At 36.0% G+C, this 24765-nt stretch overlaps 2 protein-coding genes across 4 annotated transcripts; one reads left to right on the forward strand and one right to left on the reverse strand.

The window, feature by feature from the left end:
• Positions 1 to 1263: 1263 nt before the first annotated feature.
• RPA1 (replication protein A 70) lies at positions 1264 to 15688 on the reverse strand. 2 transcript variants are annotated; one of them, XM_045750902.2, is made up of 14 exons: positions 15505 to 15688; positions 13761 to 13808; positions 12540 to 12728; positions 11250 to 11400; positions 10620 to 10743; positions 9152 to 9314; positions 8355 to 8459; positions 7903 to 7999; positions 6060 to 6172; positions 5209 to 5343; positions 4115 to 4217; positions 3499 to 3743; positions 3060 to 3254; positions 1264 to 2126 (listed from the first exon to the last, which is right to left on the reverse strand). In XM_045750902.2, the coding sequence occupies exons 1-14, from the start codon at positions 15532 to 15534 to the stop codon at positions 2019 to 2021; spliced, it is 1806 nt and encodes a 601-aa protein (XP_045606858.1). In that variant the 5' UTR covers positions 15535 to 15688; the 3' UTR covers positions 1264 to 2018. The 2 variants fall into 2 exon arrangements, with proteins under 2 accessions (XP_045606858.1, XP_045606859.1); XM_045750903.2 differs by having other exon boundaries at positions 1868 to 2126; positions 10620 to 10716; positions 15505 to 15672.
• Positions 15689 to 17131: 1443 nt separating this feature from the next.
• On the forward strand, positions 17132 to 23673 carry Pex12 (peroxin 12). 2 transcript variants are annotated; one of them, XM_045750899.2, is made up of 8 exons: positions 17139 to 17318; positions 17932 to 18040; positions 19095 to 19297; positions 19446 to 19537; positions 21379 to 21513; positions 21762 to 21924; positions 22317 to 22411; positions 23333 to 23673. In XM_045750899.2, exons 1-8 carry the CDS (start codon positions 17199 to 17201, stop codon positions 23445 to 23447), a joined length of 1032 nt encoding a protein of 343 aa, XP_045606855.2. In that variant the 5' UTR covers positions 17139 to 17198; the 3' UTR covers positions 23448 to 23673. The 2 variants fall into 2 exon arrangements, with proteins under 2 accessions (XP_045606856.2, XP_045606855.2); XM_045750900.2 differs by lacking the exon at positions 21379 to 21513 and having other exon boundaries at positions 17132 to 17318.
• Positions 23674 to 24765: the final 1092 nt, after the last annotated feature.

Raw genomic sequence — 24765 nt, forward strand, 5'->3', positions numbered from 1 at the left:
GCCACTCCAGGTGACAAGGTTTAACATGTTTGTTAAACATGCAATTTTTAACTTTTTGTTTTTATCCTTAATTCAAATGTACATTTGAGTATCCCTTCAGTTTGGCCAATTTTCTCCGCATCTACTCCAAATACCTACCGGCTGCTATAAAGGATCCTTTGACTATACCAATAATTAACAAGATTCTTTTTCATTTCTGGCAGTATCAGTTATATCAGTTGTCCTACATTCATAGTAATTATTTAAAAAAGGCACCAAGCCAGAAAGTTTGTAAAGATATTCAAAAAAGTGTTAAATATCACAATATGAGAAAGACACAAGGCAAATGATATAGGTATCCAACTCACCAAGAATGCTAACAAGACAACCCCATAAAGACATTAGGAAAGCACAACACTAACATCCCAAAAATTGGGGCAATCAACAAGGTGCACAACTAAGTGGGACACAACACTTTGGACAAAAGAGAGCCAGACTTTGTTCTATTAAGTGACCATGAGTTAGATGGGTGTGACCGATATGCAACCTGCTAAAGTTGTCTTCCATTACCTATTACAGTGGTGGGAGGCCAAGGAAAAATGCCACATTTAAGAGCACACAATTTATTACCTGGAATGCCACCACCAACGGTTGTAGATGGTAGCATGAATGACCAGAAGGTAACTCATAGCCATATCGGGGCAATACCATGAGGGCAAGGATGGAACGACTCGAGGAGATATTGCGAACACAAACCAAAATTACCCTTTCATTTATGTTTCCCCTCAAAATTATTTGACTTTTTCATATCAATTTTAAACAAACAACATTAATTGGTAGTTAAAGCAAGGCAGCCTTACCTTATACTAGGGTTTGCAAAGCCTTGATATTTACATTTTTATTTTACACTAGTGTGTGTGTCTTGCAGATTTAGTGCATGGAAGAATTACTCAACTTTCTAATGGTCACAAGATTTGGAATACGCTTCACCACAATTCTGTAAATGATCATTTTGGTTTAAAATGTACTCTCGCCACAAATTAGTCTGGCATCATGTTTCGTAGGCACTCTGGACTAGAGCATTTTCAAACTTCTAGACATGCCACTAATACATTGGAATATCCTGAATGTTAATTTATAAGTCAGCATTATCACTCCTACCCATCTGTTTCATAAAAAGCAGGCCAGATCAAAAAGTTTAAAAAAAAAAAAATAAAAAGGTACCAATCTTGTGGCTGCCCAGCTCAACTCTCGTGTACCAATGGAACAAATGACTCGAGCATATACAGTATTATATATATTGGATCATCAAAATTAACAACACAGGTTAAAAATAAAAATACAATTTATTGAAATCTTTGAGAAGTTATACCAAATAACTTATGAGACCGATTAGCTTTTAGTAATTTAAAAATTTATACAAAAAAGTTTAATACAATATTCTACACACACTGATAGTAACATGTATACAGTATTTAGAAAATCAAATATTACATTCATATTAAACTAGCTAGTAAAAAAAAAACAAAAAGACCATTTCTAAACCTAGTGGGCCAAATGGTAAAGTGCAAAATGAATGGCTGGACTCAATCCCTCCAGCATACTACCATTCACAAACAAAGGCTTTGGTCAATTCTCCCATTGCATACAATTTCTAGTTAATATAAAATACCATTCACTGCATATGCATTTAAATATTCACCAAAATGCAGGAAGGTGTAACTAGAAAACTGACGCTAACAAATGAAAAATGTTTTACATAACTTACCAATTAACCTCACACCGGAGAGATGATTAAATAAGCCATTTATATTAATTAATATTCTAAGTTACAATAGATTCCACAACACCATGATACAAGTGTACTGACAAATTTTCTACCAGAAAGTATCAGATAATCATAATTTATATATATATATATCTGTACATATGATTTAAATGTTGAAATATGAGATATTTATAAAAAAAAATAAAAAACACAAGACCTTACATTACTTCTTAATATTTATGAAAATACTTATATTAAGAGGCCATCTGTTTTAAGCTTGACCCGACATTTGTTTTATTTCTGAAATTAGACGACGATTGTATTCTTTTGGATCCAACGGTGTGCACGCAACTACTGTACACTTCAAACGGCTCTCGTCCTGAAAAAATTTGTATGAAAAACAATGTAAGTGGAGGCGACAAATGAATATTCTACACTACATGATCTACATTATTTTAATATTTAACCCCTCAATATAAATCATTAACATCCTGGGTAACAAACAAGATTTTAGAAACTATTTGAAGCCAAAGTTAAATTTTAATTTAAAATTGTATACTATATCTTGCCAGTTGTAAGTCTGAAATGGAGTCAAATATCAAACTGTTTTCCTCAATTGTGCATAAAGCACAATATGGTACAAATTTAATTCTTCAGCAAGTTTATTCAAAAACTTTTGCTGTTTAAAAATTCCCAATTTAGTTACAATGATTTATTATATATTTTATATGCATACACTGAAAATATATACATGTATAATATATATACACATACATACATAAATAAAAACATATACACATATACTGTATACATATATTGTCTGATGTCTGACTGTGAATATTTGGTTCTTCTATCACACCTTTTTCATAATTTATGCTCTTTGGTGCAGTGGTACCTCAGTTTTCGTATTTAATCCGTTCCCAGAGAAAGTACGAAAACTGAAACGAATTTCCCCATAAATAATTTAAATTGAATTAATCCGTTCCACACCCCATATAGTTCATTCAAGCAAATTCACATTTGTATACATGGTTAAAATTCAAGTAAAAATCTAAATATAAGAAGGTTCAATTAATCAGATAAATCTAGTCTGCTATTGACCAAAACATTTTTGCACTCATAGGTGGGAGGAACATCTAAACAATTTAAATGGTGCAGTAGAGCAAGTGAAGGATTTAAGAGGGAAGAGTAAAAATGGAAATATTTGAAAAACCCATGACGGCACATCTAAGTTGTTTAATTTTTTAATTAAAGACCTGTCCAAATTTAACCAAATTTTAATTTAACCACAAATTTAACCTGTCCAACTTACATTGTATGTCTCCATCTTGACACGGAACTTAAAATTATAACTCTGGAATGCAGCTGCGGTGAAGACATTCTGGTAACCTTCAGGATTATTCTCTCTCATGGAACCCAGTTCTTGGGCTGTAACTCCAAGCAGAGTTTCAGCCTGATCTTGGAACACTGTTACCCACTGATTGTCTGTGAAGTCTGCAACGTTGGCCTATTGCAAGAGAAAATGGTTAATGAATATCTACTGTTATTGATATTTGTCATGTGAATCAATGACAATGTGATTATTGACATGTGATTGACCCACAAAATTAACTCAATTTAACAATTGCAGGACAATATGCATTAAAAAAGGAATAGAAAAATGATAAAGGGGCCAATTAATGGAATTAAAGTCCTTAAATTATTAGTTTATAGATGGTCTGATAACTCGTAAATCCAGAAGATGAACTCACTTGAAGCAAAAGTCGCCAGGAGAATGTATCAAACTCTCTGTTGCACTTCTCACACCTGTACATGCCATTGTTCATGTCAATAACCTTCTTATTGCATGACTCAGTGGGGCAAGCAGTATAGAGGGAATTTTCCTTTTTCATTAAAACAATAGTTGCTTTATTTGTATAATAGTCAGCAACATCAGCAGCACTTCCCAAATTTTCAAGCTTGGCTTCAGAAAATACTTTGAAGTTGGTACCCATACCTGAAAACAATTATTTTATTAATATGATTACTGACAATGAAAACAATCTTAAACAACGATGCATTGCGTATCAAATAACCCGAAATAGTTCACGCCAACAAATTTTCATCAACTCTTTCAATTGCCTCGTGTTAACCTTTACACTGTTAGTTAACCTATGGCAGCTTCCACTTTATGTATGAGAGGATATAAATAGAGCTGCACCGTAAGTCAAAATCCCTTCACATTGACCGAGAAATTTGTACATGTATGTAACATCTTAATTTTTTTTTTAAATATCTTAAAACTAATATGCTTTTGGTTTAAACTTACACTGAAAAATGTGCAATTTAGCAATAGCAAAAGAACAGCAAGTACAGTAATATATTTACCTCCTGTACTTCTTTGGTTGGAAAGATTAATTGTCTCAGAATTATTTCCACCATTGTCAAACCATCCCCTCAACTTGTGAGCTTCCCGAATGTCAGGGTTAATCTGTAAAATAAGTTTTAACATTTGAATAATGGAAAGAAATAAAGTTTACCCGTGCACATACCAATATTTTATATTCCAAATTAGGCTCTTATATTGTGAATTCTTAAAGCTGACATAAAAATATCAAAAGGGCCAATGTTTCCATATTAAAAATGCAACAAAATCAGACAGACGAGCTCAGCCAATTCTGCATTAAAGTGTAATCCAAGCATCTCGGCAGCTGATCATGGACATACAGTGTGCGAGTGCCATGCTCAATATTATTAGTAAAAAAAAAAAAAATTCCTTGGACAAGGCGGCATGGTGAATCAGGCTTATAACAGGGATAAATCTTAATGAGGCCAAAGAAACAAATGAAGACTTGTTAAAAATTATGATAAAAGTGCTAGGTAGGTGGTTTTTTACAACATACAACAATCTAGAAAACTAGATTGTTTTCTAAAAGTGCTGGACCAACCGGGCTGTGATGGGTATGTTGGCGGATCCAAGCAACAGCCTGGTGGACCAAGCTCTCACAAGTCAAGCCTGCCCCCGGTTAGTCTTAAGGACGCGAGTTTCATTCTTTTGAACTCCCTTTATTCTGAACCATCATAAATGAATACGAGGTCCTGTAGCTCATAGCCTTCTTGAGGTTATCTTGAGATGATTTCGGGGCTTTAGTGTCCCCGCGGCCCGGTCCTCGACCAGGCCTCCACCCCCAGGAAGCAGCCCGTGACAGCTGACTAACTCCCAGGTACCTATTTACTGCTAGGTAACAGGGGCATTCAGGGTGAAAGAAACTTTGCCCATTTGTTTCTGCCTCGTGCGGGAATCGAACCCGCGCCACAGAATTACGAGTCCTGCGCGCTATCCACCAGGCTACGAGGCCACCCTATGGCCACCCTACGAGGCCACCCGCCTCTTCAATGATGGAGAGAGGGGATGATTATTGTGAACATTTTTTTAACTTCCCATGACATGAAGAAAGTTGGTGGTCCTCAGGACCATTTACCTGAAATGAAGATGACGATAACAGTGACAGAGAACGTCCATTGAAATCCGACAATCTGGCTCCCTTCACAGCTAGAATAGGTTGCTGGGATCCGTCAAAGCTTTCTGCTGTAGTCCCCCACAACGTCAAACGTACCTGTGTAACAAACTTTTCTATCAAAGGAGGTTATACAATATTTTGCAACATTCAAGTTTCAAATGAAACAGCTTCTTGCCAACAATTTATATTAAAGTTATATATAACCTAATAGTTATAAGTTATATTAAACAGAAAGTGCCGGACCAGCTATAGGAATGAAACAACAAGTATGAGATTAACCAGTGATTATTAATTCATAATCACAATGCATGTTGTTATGATTATGAATCATAATAACTAAATTATCGGTAGAAAGGTTGTGTTTACTACAATCGGTTGTGCATGAGGCAGCCATATTGAAAATGACTCCTAATCTGTTCGACGGCAATGAGGCTACGAGGTTTCAGCCGTTTTAAGAAGTCCGTTTAGCAGCCAAGTATCAGTTTTAAATAACTTAAATTTACCGTACTATCTGAATTAAACACCTTAATGTATTGAACAACTCAGATTAACAAATTCATCAATTAAACTTAATAAATTAAATAAATTTTCAAAACTACTGCTCAATCTGAATTTTAGTAACAAACCTCCCACTGTGGGAATTGTGTGACAGAATTATACAGTCAACTCGCTTTAAAATAAAATAAAATAACTTATCCACATAATCCTACAGAGGCTAAAGGTATCTAAAACTAATAATTTCATAGTTATCCTTGTGGTAAATATATGCATTTAACATTTAAGAGATGAACTATTACAAAAGTAAAACATACTTCTCTATTTGTGTCATCTACAAGCTGTATGTCCCTCTTCTTTAGTTCACGGCCGGTTGTTCTCTGCTGGATAGTGCTTAATTCCATTGTTTCCTTGCACACTCCAATAACATCTGAGAATAAGAAGACATTTATGCTTATGAATCTTACATGATTAAGTGGACATTCTTAACTAATATCAAGACTAAGTACAAGTACTAAAACATTAATAAAAATGGCTGCATTAGCAAAATAGGTTTTGCAAATTCTTTTAAAAAACAATTACACAGTGACAAAATAAAACACTAGTATGTTTTTTGTACACTTAGACGACAACTTATGTCTCATGATTTATTTCAGTACAGGAATTTGAGACAATTTACTTTTGCTTATAAATCCCTATATTTAGCAGCATTTGACATCTGTAAGGTTATTATCTAATCAAATAATAAACATTATACATATATACAAAATTAAGAAGAATTAATTATTCAAAATACTAAAAGAGCCAAGTAATCAGAAGAATTAGTGTTCATCCTTTTTTAGTAAAGAGCGGTCACGTGCAAGGTAAACGATGGGTATGCACGAGTAAAGAGTGGACGTGACCAGTCTGTGCTACAAAAACTGCAATTTTATTTTTTTAGATTATTACAAGAAATTCAGCCAAGCTGAATGTTTGGCTAACACAAATAGGAATGGACCTTACATATTTTAGAAAAATCCTTTATTTACAGTATCCAAGGGTCAATTTTTATAACCACAAAGATGTCATCTTATGTCAGTTTTTTGACAAGATGACATGATCACAGAAGTCTTACCGGAGAAGTCCAAAAGTGAACATATTCAAAACTTTTTGAACAACAACTACAGTACATGTGCTTGGTAAGGTCTATTTTGACTGACAACTGCTAAAGGTTCAACGGTTGAAGGCTCTTGGCTTTCTGGTGAGGCTTCAGTGGTTAAAGGCATTGGCTTTCTGTTTTTACCAAACAAGAATTAAGTTTTGCTTGCCTCCTGTGTTCATTGCCCTCTTCCTCTCTGAGAGGGCGATTGTTGCTGCTACCAGATAGTCTTGGTAAATTAAATCATTTTTTGCCATGAAAACAACAACGTTATTGAAGAAAATGTTTCACTTATGGCATGGCACTGTGGTATAATGCAAGGCAAAGAGCACATGGCCTGTTTAGCTTGACCAGGCCTGGATGGGTCCACTTTAGACAGGCAGTAAAAATCCCCAAATTTTAGCAGGAAACTACAGTCTTCAGCCTGTACACAGTTTTTAGTTAATTTGTATTTGTTACAGTTAGATATTTCTTTAGAGATTTTATTATAATGAATCTTTTTACTATAATTCTTGGTTATTCTGTACAATAATCATAGGCCCCTCCACATGCCCCTCATCCCCCAGAAAAATTTGACAAAAATATTAAGACTTATTTCTGGATATCCAGTTCAGTGTGTTTGGATAACCGAGCTTGTACAGTACTGAAGAAATGGAAAATAGTACTAGTCAAAAACTATATAACTATAACCAATCACAACAAGGGTTGTGACAAATTCATAGAGAATAGTGAATGAAGACATGTGAATAAGGTAGCGAGCTTATACTAAAGCTTCATCTTTGAGCTCACTTGTTTTAAAAGCATAAAAGGGATAAGGCCAAGAAATAATAAATAAAAGAAACAAGATGCTGAATTTTGAGAAAATTTCTTGATCAAGGAACGGAATTATCAATCTCTATATATATAAAAATATCATTTGAATTAAGCCGATTGGTAGCTGATATGCAATTCAAGGTATTTGTGGACATATGCAACTATGATGAAACTCTTAAAGGTGACTAACAAAAATTAGTACTGCTTACCCAAAATATTATCTTTTTCTAAACTCTCAAGCTGATCCAAAGGAACAAAGTTGAACTGCATAGCAGGGATTGCCGTTACTTCATGACAGGGTGTTATCTGAAAAATAAATCTCAAAATAAGGTGCACAATTTTAAATCAGGCCTGCAAAATACAAGGCTGTCACTCACAACCAGGCTTTTTTTTAATGTCCTTTTCTGCGAGATATCATGGCAACATGCAAATCTTTGGGTTACTTGAACTCAACAAAAACTCTTTAAAAGAAACATTTACTGAAGAATTTTACATCTTAGACAGTGAATGTAGTATGAATGATTGAGATGTGTATGACAAGGAAGAAACGGACAATGGAAGGATAGTGTGAGAGAAGACAGGATGAATGTGCTCAGATGCGGACATGTAACCTTTTCTTTATAATCCAACCAAGCTCTGAACACGTACAAGAACACTTTACCTCAGTCATCTTATTGAAAGACATTTCATAATCATTGTTGAGGTTTGAGTACTGTTTGTTAGCAGATTTGAGGGTGGCACTTGTAATGAAGTAAACTTTATTTATCTGCAATGAAAAAGGAATCCCGATTAAAAAAACATTAAAGTTTCATAAAATATATTTTTTACAACACAAATTTAAAGGTATAATTTGAATGAGTGAATAGAACAAACATACATCCATACATATAAATATGGGGGTTGGTTGCCTCTCACTACAACTCTGATTCCTAATAGTTACTCATTATCTTCCTAGTTTCCCTATGCTTTTCCAACTAGCTGATCAGCCTCTTGTGGGGAATATTGAAACAATCAAACTTTAAATACATCTTCAAATATTGAATTCAACGTTAGAAAATAAAAGTATTTTTAAAATACAATTTATACAACTACAGTACTGGGAATATTTTCTTTAAGATCAAGGCATGTATGTAGTGAGATTTATTGTAGTAAGGGCAATTAACTTTCTAGAAATGGCTCAAGGACTTAACCTCATGTATTGTCATGTTCAATGGTTCTGAAATCTGCCTCCTGTGATTGAATGACCACTGGGACCTTCACTACTCTACCAAGCATAAGTACTGAAATTGTCATGTATAAGCTCAAAGACACTTACCAGCTATCACAAGGATAAAAAACTAATTCAAGTGAAAACAGTAAGTAGTCATGGCATGGATAACTTATGTCTAACTACCCTTTGTTATCATCATTCTCTTAGTCTTTAATTGTCTATATGCTCTTTACAAGTCATTACCTTACCTCAATCAAATCAAAGAATTTGTCCACTTGTTCATTAAAAGCTGTTGCACGAATTTCTCCAGATTCATCGAGAAGATCCATGGAGAAAAGTTTACCTTCACCCCTAGAGTTGGACCATGTTCGAATAGCTGACTTGTTGCTAACTCGAGCACATATGGTCCACCTTGGTAACAAATTAGTGTGTTAATTTCACTTCTATTTAGGTTAAATGAAAGAAATTGGCTAGTAGTACAATATTATGGCATGAGATTTGTATTATGAATTCTGATAAAATCTAATGATGCTATTGTACTTTTTTATACACTATGTTAGTAACCTTCAAAGTCCAGCTTTAGGCAATTAAATGTAACCAATTACTGTGTCCAAAATACTTGTGCTTCGGAGCGCAAATTTACTGCTCTGATAAGTGGGTTAATATGCAAGACATCATCTGTAAATATTAACGCTTAAACTGCGGTTATCATCACACGTTTCATGGGGGTAATTCTGTTATACTTTAATTTAAACTACTACTGTCTGGGTTTTACACAAATGATGCTTGTATGGATACATGTCAATATTGATGTAGTGGAGTTTATGCCACTATTTTTTCACTATGATGTAGTGAAAGTCCTACCATCATTTCATGATTGCATTTGCTATCCATCCTCTGGTGACATTCTATGAATCTCATCCTCTGGTGAATGAATAACTTTGAACAACACGGGAAACATCTCCCGTCACGCAGGGTGCAGTCGCACCTCCACAGCTCTCCCGTATCATCTATTGATACTGGTAATGGCTCAAATGGGCCACCACTTACGGGCTATTCATGCCCGTGCCACCTTTTGGGTGGCTTAATCTTCATCATCAATCAATCAATTTGAACAACATTCATTCTATGAATGAACGCCTGTGAAAGCTCTGGCAACATTCATACGACTGAAAGTTCTGGTGACAATCTATGAATGTCGCCAGAATAACATAACCCTTAGATCTCTTTCTTTGCTAGTTTTTTTTAATTCCTTTACACATAATTTGTAGGTTGTATGTGGTCTATTTTCTCCAATTCCACATTCCATAACTTGGCATTTATTCACATTGGCATGTGGCAAATGGAATGTGGTGCACTGAATGAACTGAAGCACTGTGGTGCTCCAAGCATTTATTTTATCTAGAACAATTTAAAGGGCATGACAATCTTCTAGGTCTCCAATCTTCCCTAGAAGCTTATCATCATCAGCAAACATGTTCATATAAATCAATATTCCTTCTGGTATACCTATCTACTAGCAGAAGGAGATAGCACCACTAGACGGTGCTATCTCGACTGTGTTTATTACGTGTGTGTCAGGGACAACATCAGTATCTAGATTCCAGCTCCAGACAAAAATAAACAAAAATGTAGTTACACAAAAATAGATTAATTGAAAAAAAGTATGACCAATTAACTATTGTATTTTAAGCATATACTTTTTGTAAGGCTTACTTATTTTGGTATGGAGTAAGAGAAGCAATTGGATGAACATTTCCACCAGATGGAGTTTTTGCAGGGGACACCCCTAGGTTTGGTGTGTTGCGCTGTCCTAGGGGATTACGTGGTGAAGGGGCACCTGTAAATGTGTCCACATCAGGTTAAATTATAAAAGGTTGTAAAAGTGAGTGTTTCAAGATAGCAAAAGAAAAAATCTGGTGAATACAACTATAACCAGAAAAAAATAAATTAAGAATTTTTTTTATTGCAGGATATTGGTTCCAATGAAAGACATTCCATAGTACAAAACACAGGAGTGATGGGGTGGTGAGAGCACTTAAGATATGTATCACCATGATCAACTATCAGGGACCTAGGGAGTGAGACCTAACTCTTTATGACATGTCACTTACCCTTTATCACCATACACACATTTTAAAGCGCTTGACGTTTAAGTTCCGTTTTGTACTTTTTCTTAATTAAACCAACCAACCACTTCACCACAAGCTTTCCTCTTTCTTCACCTCCATTGCTTTACCTTTGACATGCTTCTTTAAATAATCTACTTAAAAAATTTAATATTAAAGCACATAATGCAAGAGATTGGTGAACCAAATTTTATTTTACAAAAATATTAACACATACTAGTGGCTGCCATGGAAGGCATTGGTCGAGAAGGCTGCTGCGGCTGCTGTTGAGCTCTGCTTTTGTTAGGATCATAACTCACTGGTTCTCCCAGTTTGATGCCCACGTCTTCACCAGATTGTTGCACCGTTAAATCAAGAATGATCAGCACCTACAAAATAAATATAATTGTTTATTATGACAAACTATTTCTTTAAGGTTTCCATATGTTAACTAGTGAACCTGCAAGAATTTGTCTAGTTTGAAAATTCAGGAGTGATTTTGTTAAACTAAGAATTTATTTTAATATAGACAAGCCTTTTATATAAATTTATTTTAACAAGACATTTACAAGATAACTGCTGAATTTACAAAAAAAAATATTCCCAGTACATAGTATGAAATCTAAAGCTATAACTACAGTACTGCAATACTGTGCCTTTACAATATTTACAATAATTAATTTTTAAAACTACTAACATCCGTTTCTAAAAATACATGTGCATGCTTTATCTGAATTATAAGAGATATTTTGTTGTTGACATTAGGGCAATCAAGAAAGGAATCTATGGTTCCCTATGCCAACAGATTTCCTAACATTATATATTCTTAAAAACAAATCTTCACCCTTTCATGGTACACACACAAAATATCCTTACATCACTACAACTGCCCAACCTACACTCTGTACGGAGCACAAACTGGTAAGAAAAGCCACTATATAACTGCTTATAGGCTAACCTTTCTTAAAATGCACTAATGCCTACACTGTACAACAAAAATCTTCCTTAAACATATAATTTTAACTTGATAATTGTTTCATATAACATAATACATATTAACCTAATACTGACCGACCACAGTTTGTGTGACAGTGGGGTTGGAGAACTACTGAACCATTAGCCAGAGTGCATGGGGGCAATGCTTAAAACCCTGATTGGGCATCATTTGCAAGCCTCAGGAATCCTAAAGGGTTCAGTGCAATTCCAGGTTGCATTGCTTTTGACCATGTCGTAGCATGGTGGTCTAGGGCACTAGCTTGGAAGTCCCAAGTGAGCGGGTTCGAATCATCCTCATGGAACCTACTGATTTTCTCATTGATACATCATATTAATGTGAATTCATTGTGTATACAAATAATAAACTCATCAACTAAATTGGCTTCTAGGGCACACTTCAGATGAGTTGGTGTAGGATACTGCTCTTACTTGCAAGTTCACTAGGTACATAAATGACATTCCTAATGAGCCCAAACCTTTGTTAAGAGACAACACACATCATCCACAGTTTACATATTTTCCTTTATCTCACCTTCTTGTTATCCTGAACAGTATTACAAACATAACGGTTCATCTGTATTATGCAGTTATTGGAAATCTCTCCAGTGGCAACCTTGCTGTTGAGCTGTGTGGCTAGCATAGCGAAGCTGCTTGACCACTGGCCATCCGACACCAGCAGGCGGTATCGTTCTTGAGCACCACTAGGGATGCGCTTCATGGTCTGTGGGAATTTGCATCAATTACATAAGAGGAAGAAATATAATTAAGCTAATAGAATATGTAGTGCATTAAACAGAAGCAAATTAAAACCTAGTCCAGAAATCCATTAAATAAAATACCATATTAAATGTGCTTTTCTCACTGATGAAAGCTGCAGGCCATTTATTATTTGTCCAAGCCAGTATGTATGATTATATGGTACTATACAGAAAAAAATGACCTGTTTCAGAAGTTTGCCTTAAATAGACGAGAAAATTTTTGTTCACGGTTTTAGGTCATACCACTGGCAGTTTGAGTCGTCATAGCCTACAGTCAACAGCAGGTGGTCTAGCACTAGATTAGACAAAATGATTATCATAATTTAATTAAAATCACAATGCTAAATATTACATACTCAACAATTGATCAAATGAGGGCAAGAGCTGATGAGTAAGTTGGTGTATGCAAGAAGAGGGAGGAGGAGAGACAAGGGGCGGGGAGAGGAGAAAGTGGGAGTGAATAAGGGAATAAGGGAGGGGGAAGAAAAAGAGAAGGGGAAAGGGAGAGAAAGAAAGGGAATACATACAGTATAGGAGAGAGAAGTGGGACATTTATACGAGCATCAATACATTTGAAAATTTTCTGCAATATTCCTGGGTGTAATTTCATCTAACACTGCAAGTACATTTTTTTTGTCTTTTGGTTCATGTGGTGACCTTACCTTAATGTCTGACAATGAGATGTGACATTAATATTCTGGAACTGGAAAATATTATCCTGCAAGTTGATAATATTTTCTTGTAAAATACATGTCACTGTTTAGATACAATATATGGATACTAAACTGCCTATTTTTGCAGACAACTGATTATACCTTAAATAAATTTAACATTTCTATAAAAATACTGTAGCATTGCAGCAAATTTATTATAGTATCACCATGTATTTTGATTTTAAAATATTGTGAGGGCTGGAATCTCCTCCAGCATTTAAATGTTAAAGAAATAAGAGTAAACAAAGATGAAACAGTTTATAATATATACAGTAAACTTACCAAAATCTGAAGAACTGGGTTCTCTGGATGAGCCCCCTCAATTATGTCCTGCAAAGAATAATTCAAACAATCATTTCTGCACTGATCACAATGCCTATGTAAAGCAAGTAATTCCTGTTAATGCAAATTATCTTTATTATATTGTGAAGCAATAAAAAATATAAATAAAAATTCGGTACAGTACCTTAAAAATTCTGAAAACTTAAAAGTCAATAATTCAAAGTTCCAAAAGGAGATCCATACTTTCCAATGCCCTAATGGAAAACCTTGTGATTATATAGATGTTATACATTATTTAAAGGACCGTGCATATGGACACGATTGCATTAATAGACATTCTCCATTGTGGGATTTATTTCTTTATAGCAAGACTTGGCATTCACATGTAAGTGACTGCTACATTTTCCACTTTCACAATGCTTTGCTCTTTTGCATAATGTAGCATTTTTCTACCCCCATCCTTCCAACAGGAGTCAGAATGACCACATTTGAGATATGTAGTGTCAGCATGAATGTGGTCAGAATGACCACATTTGAGGACCTGAAAAGTCCATGGGTGATAGAACTGCAAATACACTGCAACATAAAAAATAAGGACCTCTTTATAACAATTTTTGTTAAATATCAGATCACCCCCCCCCCTGCCAAAAGAGAATGTTGACTGTAGGAATTAAGCACTCTACAGGAACTATGTATAGACTTATGTTTAGCAAATGATAAGAATTTGGCAAGATACTCCTGTGTTTAACCCTTCAATAAAAAATATAATTCTTAGATATAAAAATAATCTGTTTAGTATTGCAGCATCCAAAAAATTTACCAGGATGTAACCAGAGGCCATCCCATCCCACAAACACAAAGACGTTAGGATGTGATAGGTAAGGTAATTACAAGGAGAAAGCATTAAGCCAATAAGACTGTATACAGTATCTCCTGGGAAGGGAACAAAGACAAGAAGTTGGAATTTGAGGATGGAGTGAAGGAATGATGCTCAACTACTTGGACCATATTGAGGAAGGAATGCAGACCCAACAAGAGTCGCTGTACTGAGCAGTCAGTGTCAGAGGGATGGTCAATACCACTGTCCAGGTTTGCTTAGAGAGCAGTTGTCATAAAACTTTTTTATTCATTTATATATACAAGAGTTCTTACATTCTTGTAAAGCCATTAGCAAGCACAGTGTTTCGAGCAACACACAACGTTCACCCATTCACTGCTGGATGAACATAGGCTACAGTTCAGGATTGGCACCCAGTCAATCCTCCCTGGCCAGGATACGAACTCAGACCAAAGCTCTCGCGAAGCTCCGGGCGAGTCTTTTACCACAGCGCCACAGGGACTGCAAAAAAAAAAAATACTAATCTCAAGCGTCCCCTATGAACTAAAACAGTGACAAAGTATTAGGATCCCGGTCTCGATAGATGAATAACGAAAACAATGAACTAATGCCGTATTTCCATGCTCGTAATAGCAAAAATTAAGAGGCTTTGTACATCTTAAAACACGTGAGAAAAAGTACACATTTGTTCTTTAGATGGTGCAATCATGCCTCGTCATACAAGACATAAATATTGTCAATGTGGCCAGCGGTCGGGGCTTACAAGACAGGAGACAACACTATGGACCGTAAATAACAATAACTCAAGAGTCCACCTCCGCCACACACCAGCAGCCAGTTTAATCATCAACACAACCCATCACCCACACCTTCATGACACGCATGCAACAAACACGAGCAACTCACGGCGATCACTCCTGTGCTTAAGCCAGTCATGGTTACGGGCAGTGTGGCGTGTAGAGGGAGAGAGAGGGAGAGGAGGGCTGGAGGTGCAGTACAGGGAAGCCTCACCAGACCTCACCACTCTCAAAACACCTTTTGGCGGGAGCTGGTCGGGGAGGGCAGAGCGTAGGCTGGCTGCGTCTTACTCTCAGCTGCTGCACACTTCACCACATATTCACCCATATCTTCACCCTAACTTTTGTCTCTATATACATTATATCATTATCATTATTTTATTAACGTCTCTGTAACAATTACTATTAAAATATAACGTGGGTAAATCAAAGATGTGAGAAGATTTAAATTGAACTTAATATTTAGACACATTTTACTCCCCCCCCAACCCTCTCCCACGTCAAAAAAATATTAATATATTTACTCTTACTTAATAATAATAATAATAATATTTTATTTAGGAAAAGTACATACATAGATGCAGTTACAAACATTCTGATTGATTTATAGATAGAGCTAGTACATACAATACCTAAAGCTAATAGTACGCATAGCGTTTCAGGCAAGGATTTATTTACTCATCTCACATTCTTCATAAGTTAGGGATAAAATATAAATGCAGTTTTCTTACAAATAATGGTCATAATAATATAAAACAAATATGGATACAATTATATTTTGTGAAGCATTAACTACCTTGTATTTCAGATTTTAAATATTGTGCTGCCTATAATTTGGATGAAAAGAACTGAAAGCATTGCAAATTATGGCTTATTTACATCTGATCCACATATGAAACTTCCAATGACAATATATGATGCAATATACTAAACATATATTTCATTGGCTAATTTGCATACATTCTATATCAGAGTAGGTAACTGCAGAAGACCTATTGGCCCATACGAGGCAGCTCCTATTTACATCTACCCAAACTCCTTCGTATATATGTCTAACTTACTTTGCAGAGCTCTATATGTACCTTATATACGTTGGGAAAGTATAATAATAATTAGTATGTGGCAAAGGCTCCTGCAGTACATCGGGAACAGGATTAAACATGTACATGTCTACATGCATGTGAAATCATGTCCTCTGTAGGTATATAATATACAAACTTCCAGTCAATAGCTGCTAGCCTACCCTAATTTGCACTTGACAGTATGTTATATATCTATAGGGCTCCATTTTCAACATATTTATTTCTTTTTTACTTTGTTTAATATGGATCCTAGCTGCGATATCCATCTTATGGAACCGCTTACCCGCCGAAGGCATAAATGCCAAAACCCTGCTACAATTCAAGATAAAATCATCAGGATAAATGGTGGAGATCTTTGACAAGCTGCCGGCTTCCTATCCCCGTCGAGACCACTAGAGAGATAGTGGCCCCCTCAGGCAAATTCAGGAAAAATGTTGGTGGTTTGGGAGGGGGGGGATCAATCCCTGTGAGGATGGCTCATAACCCATTATCCTGCGGATTCAATCCACAACCGGGATGGAACTGAACCTAATAAATTCTCTTTAAACTAATTAAATTTTATATATATGCTGAAGTAATTACATACCATTGTTATTTGGCCATCACATATCTAAGATCAATATGTTAAAATATTGGAAAAATAGGAGGATTAAAATGTGAAGAAGGCTGAAGCCAGAGCCAGAGGTAGGAACACGGACAGAGTGGTCCTGCTCATGTAAACATGGCTGAGTTTGGGGCCCATATTACCATCACAGCAAGGAACCGTCCCTCAATATTCGATGTCGTGGCCCAAGATGGTCTTATGTCCACCCTACAGCCAGCTGTGAAACATGTTCTGAAGGTGACTTTGTCAACTGAGGCTAAAATATACTAGTGTTAATAGTGCAGGTTTCTCGGAGGATATTAAAGTTTTAAGTTTCCAGGGAGGAATTATGATGATTGTGTTCTCGTCTCTTCCCAGGCATTGCCTATGGTCTTGACTCGTGTATGACACAACATTTGTAAACATTGTTGATTGTTTAATACTTAGTGTCAATGTATTTGTGTGTGTACTCTGCTCTTGGAGGAGTATTGCCTACTCCCACTACCAGCCATTTCAACAAAACTCATTTTCCAATGCTCTAAAATAAATAAAATATATATATTTATTGTTAGATTTAGCTGTGTTGGCTAAGATTGGGTGAGGCTACTAAGATTTTAAAAATACATTAGAAAATTGTCATGGCAATGAAGGGCTGTGTATCCATTGTATGCAGTTTTATATAGCGCATATCCTAAACAATGGGTTCTTACACATTATTTACACACTTGAATATTTCTTCACTGTGTTACGATATTAAATTAAATCATTAAGTATTTAATAAAACCCTGCATCACATTCAGAAATAAAAGCATTGAATAAAAGGGAATGAATGATGTTTTAAAATATTAGGTTAATGTTTTGTGCTTTCCAGGTGATAGCAGAAAGCAATCCTGAGAAATATGGATGGTGTCTGAAGTATAGCAGTGAATTATTTGTAGCATTTAATCTTGTTATACAACATCACTACTTATCTAATTATGGTATGTAAATGTAAAATTGTATATTGTATTTATTTTCCTCTCCTTAATCTGTTGATTATTTTTCTTTTGATAAATAGCTATCTCCATTTATATATGCTTATTAATTTTCATGCACACAGATTTATTAGCTTTAAGGCCTCACAAAGTAGTCCTGCCTTTATTTTAATCTGAAGATTTTGTCACTGGAGCATTTCGTTTCCATGTACTGTACTCTAAAGTGCCTCAAGCATGTCAGTTTCAGTGAGGAACCAAGTTCAGTATAAAATGCAAAGCTGTGTTTCCAAAAATTCACTGGAAAAAGAAAAACCATTCCCAAACTAACCTTTAAAAGAAGATTTGTCCCTTGAGGATCAGGTAAAATTTTTAGAAATGACCCTGGACCCCTCACCTACAGTAACTAAAACACAAAGTCATAAGCCATTGAATGTACTATATACACTGGGTGTCTTTTCCCCAGCACAATGAATTATGTATTTATGTAATGATGATGATAATAGTACTAATGTTGTACTTTATTCAGACATTGAACTTCATATGTTCAGAACATTTTTGAGTGTTGCCTTCTTTTAGTGATGTCACTATTAAACATTTTTGCATACTGGCATTAACTACAGATACCATGTAGATATAAGAACTCCATTCTATTGATTTTTTTTATAAATAAGACAAATACTTTTTGGCATTGTTCCATTATTATTAAATACTGTAGTGGATTGTAGCATTAAGCAGTCCATCCACTATGTAAGTGTCTGTCTGTGAGTTGGTCTGTTCGAATGTGACCAGTGATATCTCGTGGTAACATTCTGGAGTAACACCAGAGGGATCAGCTATACTATTTCAGCACTATATATGGCCCTGAGATATGATGTAGTCCCTATGGCACATGTGCCATATATTGCCTGAGGGACTGTGGGTCACACGTCTTAAGGCTTTAATGGAACATACCCTATTGGTGACAGAATAATGTGCTCAGAAAGGTATTTTGCACTAGCTCAAAGCTTGTCTTTTCTCATTATATCCTGAAATTCTCAAGGCTTCTTTGTTAATGTTTCAGGAGCATCATTTGCTGAAAATTTTTATGATCTGAAGAGAGTCCCTCTGAAGACAGAAAGGCACCTAAAACCACTAACTCTGTCAAATACTGCATACTTGAAGTCACTATCAACAATTGTAGCTTTTCCATATTTTTTGAGTCAAATGGACAGCATTTATCAAGATGTGCAAGATAAGGATGCTGATGGTAGACTTTCAGATAAGGTAATATCAAGAGAAGTACATAGTGAGTTTGACAAAATATTAAAATACAGTATGTATTTTATATTTATTACTCAATTATTCTAACTCTAATTGATTTTATTTTTCTGTGTAGCCAAAAACATAACTTGACATTATTGTCCTGTTTCAGGGATGGATAAATGACTTGCAGAAGCTGTTGCTGAAACTGTGGCCTTTTGTGCATTTCTCATGGGAGCTCCTGACACTTACATTTTATATCAGGTAAACTTACTTGTTACCTTTAACTAAATTATGAAAATATAGGTTAAGATATAAATTTTTTTATTTAATAACAAGAAGGTTGCTTCAAGAAAAATCAATACACAGTATGTATAATTCATACTGTACTGTATATGTATATACTATTTACTATTTGTGCCTGCAGGATCGAGCTATTAGCTCATGATGCATGTTCATCTTCATTTCTATGGTGATCAGGTGGCTGGTTGATGTTCCACCTATGGTCCTTCCCACGGCAACAGTATGAAGTCTGGTGGTGTGTATTCTGCCATTTCCTCTCCTGTTGTCATTGCTCTTCAGTTTCAGTTTTGGTTTTCTTGTCTTTTATTTCTTGGCTTTTTCTGGATTGGCATCTTATGCTGAATACCGTCACCTTGTATGAGGAGGCACTGGCAGAGTTGCTCCAGCTTGTGTTTGGGGTTGATGCTTCCTCGGGCCTGTTTCATAAGCTTCCTTGGGTGCTGTTTCACCTCCTGCCTCCTCATGTTCCATCTAAGCCTCCTTAGTCTTTGGACGGTCTTAATTTCTTCTGCTCATTTTCTGGTGTCTCCTTTGGTCCGTGATTGTTTTCTTCAGGCTTTGTTTTTGGTCTCCCTCACCTCTGGTTGTTGCATGGATGTGCTTCATATCACAGCTCATGTCTTAAATTATACCCCACAACATAAATATTTCTGGTACAAATAACTTGACTATCCTCCCATTCCATTCTATGTCTTTGCTCAAAATATGAGTGTGAACTTCCCACATCATTAAAATGAATATTACTAAATCATTTTAAGAGAAGTGAAGCATGCACTTCATTACACCTTATGGCTTCTTAATCAGTTTACAATACAAGACAAATTCCTTTTTTTCCCATTCTCGGTTGAGTTTTAGTGCTTGTATAGCTGTCAAAATTTCTGATATAAACAATGATGCTATTACACGTAGGTGGACATTAAATGTTATCAAAGTAATTAAATGTACACCCTGTACAGTACAAATTTTTGAATCATGAGTGTAGATTCTGTGCATATATCATTAACAGTATTTTTACAAAAAGAGTGTTTTATCATCTTGAAAGAACAAAGTCTTTGACTCTACAACAATGAACTTAAGGAATTGCCTTGGGGAGAGACTGAGTGACCAGCTCAGACAAGAGTACCAGATTTATGCTCTGCTTTATTTCTGAGGCAGTATACACCGTTGCTCCCACTCCCACCCTTTCTTTCTCAGCTCTCTTTATTTGGTCTGCAGTTTTTATTTTGTGCTTTGGTTGCATGAGGAATGGGAGGGAAACATTGTGGTGAGACCTTCCTAACTGGTGGTGATTGGTGGTAGTAACCTAAGGGTAGCTTGGTAGTTTGGCATCGCAAGTCTTGGAGATCTATGTTGCGGAGTTGCACCTTGGGTAGGCTTTTGGGTTTCAGGGCAAGCACTTTTTCTTTCTTCATACTTGGTTGGATTGAGTATTCTCCAGTGTCTACCCGGCATCGGTATAGTCCAGTGGAGATAATTTTGAAGTTTTTTTTTATCAGGTTGGTGTTGAATGTTGACCTGCCTGACTATTGCTGATGCTATGAAAAGGCTAGTAGAATCTTGCTTTAGGGAATGACTGAGTGTACTGCTTAGAAAAGTACTTTTTATAAACTCAAAAATACTTTTGTGATTTAAATATTTATAATATTTATACTATTGTGAGATATGTCTGATATAGGGGCTGGGAATACTTCTCTTGATCAGCTGTCATTTAAACAATGTATAAAAAGTTTTCTGGTCAATTAAAAGAACTTTTGCAAATGTACATTTTTCATTAGGAACAAATAATGACTTACTTTTTTCAGATATTTAATAGGGAAGAGTCGATTTCATAGTCCTTTATTGCTACTTTGTGGAGTTCGTCTTGAAAACCTTGACAAGGAAGACTATGAAATCATTGATATGAGAACAGAAAAATTGCTCTCCTTCAGAAGTATAAGGTAGTATAAAGTAATATTATATGAGTGCAAGAATGACACATTATTTGGAGATAAAATAGGGAATTGAGTTATTTGAAATGCTCTTATCTGAGCATCCACTTGCTTGCTTCCCAAGCTATTACCCAAGGCCCACCCCTATAAAGAGACTGTTACAGATTTTGAAACAGAAGTTCTATGCTTACCTTCCTAAAAGTAACTTTGATTTATCTTAATTTTGTATTTAACTTGTCAATCTTTTGTTTTCCCAGAGGCCTACAAGATCTTGGTCAGTGGCTAATTGAAAGAATTGGTTCTTCCTTGATGAACTCTTTAGAAGTTGGGGCTTTCTTCCTCCAGTTTCTCGATTGGTTTTATTCAAGTAGTAACACTCCAAGATCCCTCATAACACAGCCCATCCCACCACCACCTCAGGTGCAGTAAAAGTTGTGTGTACAAAGTTTAATAGAATAACTATTGAGTGTTTTGTCACTTGTAATACCACTGCAAGAAGTTCACAAAGTTTGGTATGTATGGTAGTAACTGATGCTGGAAATTCAACTAAATGTTCATTCTAGTACAGTAGTCGTAATGGCTTGGGGCTTTCTCCTGATGATTCCCTCCTCATAATTCAAAAAATCTAGCCTTTTATTTTACTGCCTTGTAAGTAAAATAGGCCATATTGTAAGAATTGCGAGGTATACAAATAAAAACAGTTATATAAACAACATAATGCTTTTATGAAAAGTACTACCTTTAGTTTTTTGCATTGCTATTTTACCTTGTATAAACAAACCTTAAATGCTGTAATGTACAAGATATTTCAGACTGTGGGAGTACAAAGAATTGGTGGCTTGAAGACTGAAAATTGTCCAATATGCCTGAAGACAAGAAGGCAAGATACTGTTCTGTCTGTTTCAGGGTAAGTAGTTAATGGGGATCAAACAAATGTGTGTTTTTGTGTATATTTCACATTAATGTTAAAACTTTACAAGAAAAAGTCACAATTATACAAGATTAGTGGTAAAAGACTTTCACTATGAGAGAGAGAGGAGGGAGAGAGAGAGAGAGAGAGGGGGGAGGGAGAGAGGAGTGAGGGAGAGAGAGAGGAGTGAGGGAGAGAGAGAGAGGGAGGGGGAGAGAGAGAGAGAGAGAGAGAGGGGAGAGAGAGAGAGGGGAGAGAGAGAGAGAGAGGGGAGAGAGAGAGTGAGAGAGAGAGGGGAGAGAGAGAGAGAGAGAGAGAGAGAGAGATAGGGGGGGGGAGGAGGAGAGTGAGAGAGAGGGAGAGGTTGGGGGAGGTGTTTATACCAGGTTAAGATCACCTCACTCACAGTACTGTTATAGTACATAACTTTGCATGGCCAGCAGTAGTATTCTTTGACCCTGGTGCAAATTATCTCATTCAGATTACAGTGTTGAAATTGAGAACTGATGAAACCTTGGATTCCACAATGTGTAATTTACCATAATCGATTATGAAGTTTGGTCAAGGTGTGCCTGCAGTACTTTACAGTCCACCTCAGTTCTTACTCTCATGATCTGTATCCAGTAATTTTGCACTTCACATTTCATCCCTGTGTGCCAATTTGTTATATTCCCTCATGATTAAAATCCCTAAGTATCATAGCTGTAGATCCTCTTGCCACTATAGATGGAAAAACCCAATATAGTATTTACCTCGTGCATAGTTTTTTCAATAAAGCATTGACTTAAATAATGATAAAGCTGCCATACTTAAATATAGTATGCCCATGTAGTTACTCATGGTTTGTATTTTATTACTGACAGTAACCTAAATGTTGGTCTAAATGAGATTCATGCAGGTATTGGCTTCATGTTACAGGTATGTGTTCTGTTATAGCTGCATCTTGCCTTTTGTGAGACGGGAAGGCAAGTGCCCCGTCACGGATTATCCGGCATCTACTACTCAGCTCATCCGAATATACCAAGAACTGTGATTCTTTTTGTTTTGTACAATTGTAATTTTATATATTATTTAGGACAGTGTTATACTTATTTTAAGGAGATAATTTTCCAGAATGGATTAAACAAAAATATTTATAAAATGATCATAAAATATTATATTCATTAAATCTTTTAAAATACTATGTTCATAAAATATTATATTAATAAAATAATAAATGGCTATATTTTGTAAGACAAAATAAAAAAATCTGAAATTGTCATTTTGTTACCATAACCCCTTCATCTGTGTCACAACCAAGGATGTGATTGCTATTATTGCGTAAGCCGAGCATCACAATCAGGAATGTTTTCATGTGCCATACAAGATTTAAGTCCCATAGGGTAAATGGGACAAGAATACACTGCCTGAGGTTGGTAATAAACAGCCACCATCTGTTTAATAATCCTGAGCAGGCAGAATGGGTGGGAAGGCCTCGTTTTATATCGAGCTACCAGAGAAACAATGGGCAGAGTTTCTTTCATCCTATGCCCCTGTTACCTAGCAGTAAAATAGGTACCTGGGTGTTAGTCAGCTGTCACGGGCTGCTTCCTGGGGGTGGAGGCCTGATCGAGGACTGGGCCGTGGGGACAATAAAAAGCCCCGAAATCATCTCAAGATATACAGTACCATGAACGATGCAGCCCCCTCAAGCTCTTGAGGTCGACATGTGGTGTGCATCACAGTACTCTATCACTTACTGATGGAAAAAATTAATAAGGAACTGCTAGAAACAGACACTGATGATTCTGAGATTGATAAAGACTATGAACAGGGGTCAGATGAAAGTGATACAGATAATGATATTAGTGCACAAGTTACAGATCCCAGGGCGAGACCTACATCATTGTGTCACAGCTGAACATCACCACCACTAGCGGAACACTGGCCACCATGTGGAGTCGGTGCCACACAGTGTTCCAATACCCCATGAACACAGGTACGATGATTCATTCTCTGGATTTATAGTTTTAGTAGTGGCACCACTAGTGGTAGCATTTTACTGTATGTGGTGTTACTAGGCATAATTTTACTGTGTCAGCTCCTCGTCCTAAAAAATTATAGTGTGATATTGCATGGGAAAATTGAGGGAAGAATGTCCTGATGTTAAAGTGTGTGTGCCTGCAGTGTGCATAATAGAAGGGGCTTCATATCCTAATCATAGCTTTGTTGGTGATGGGATGCTGCCACAGCCAGAACTGTGGGATAATGTGAATTTTGTTCTACAAATTCCTACATTTGATGAAACAGAAATAGATGTTACAGATGTTTTCACCATATACTGGTGATGTGTGAAAGTGATTATTTTATGG

Source organism: Procambarus clarkii, chromosome 52 (assembly GCF_040958095.1).
Source record: "Procambarus clarkii isolate CNS0578487 chromosome 52, FALCON_Pclarkii_2.0, whole genome shotgun sequence".
Lineage (NCBI taxonomy): Eukaryota > Metazoa > Arthropoda > Malacostraca > Decapoda > Cambaridae > Procambarus > Procambarus clarkii.

What these genes read in the sequence shown, in the direction of transcription:
- RPA1 (XM_045750902.2), bottom strand. Translation starts at nt 15,534, where the DNA reads ATGACTGGCTTAAGCACAGGAGTGATCGCC. An exon ending in GCCTTCCATGGCAGCCACTA is followed by an intron (nt 10,744 to 11,249) that starts GTATGTGTTAAT and finishes ACACATTTACAG; the next exon opens with GTGCCCCTTCACCACGTAAT. An exon ending in CAACCAAAGAAGTACAGGAG is followed by an intron (nt 3,744 to 4,114) that starts GTAAATATATTA and finishes AATTGTTTTCAG; the next exon opens with GTATGGGTACCAACTTCAAA.
- Pex12 (XM_045750899.2), top strand. Translation starts at nt 17,199, where the DNA reads ATGGCTGAGTTTGGGGCCCATATTACCATCACAGCAAGGAACCGTCCC. An exon ending in TCACTACTTATCTAATTATG is followed by an intron (nt 18,041 to 19,094) that starts GTATGTAAATGT and finishes TTAATGTTTCAG; the next exon opens with GAGCATCATTTGCTGAAAAT. An exon ending in CCATCCCACCACCACCTCAG is followed by an intron (nt 21,925 to 22,316) that starts GTGCAGTAAAAG and finishes AAGATATTTCAG; the next exon opens with ACTGTGGGAGTACAAAGAAT.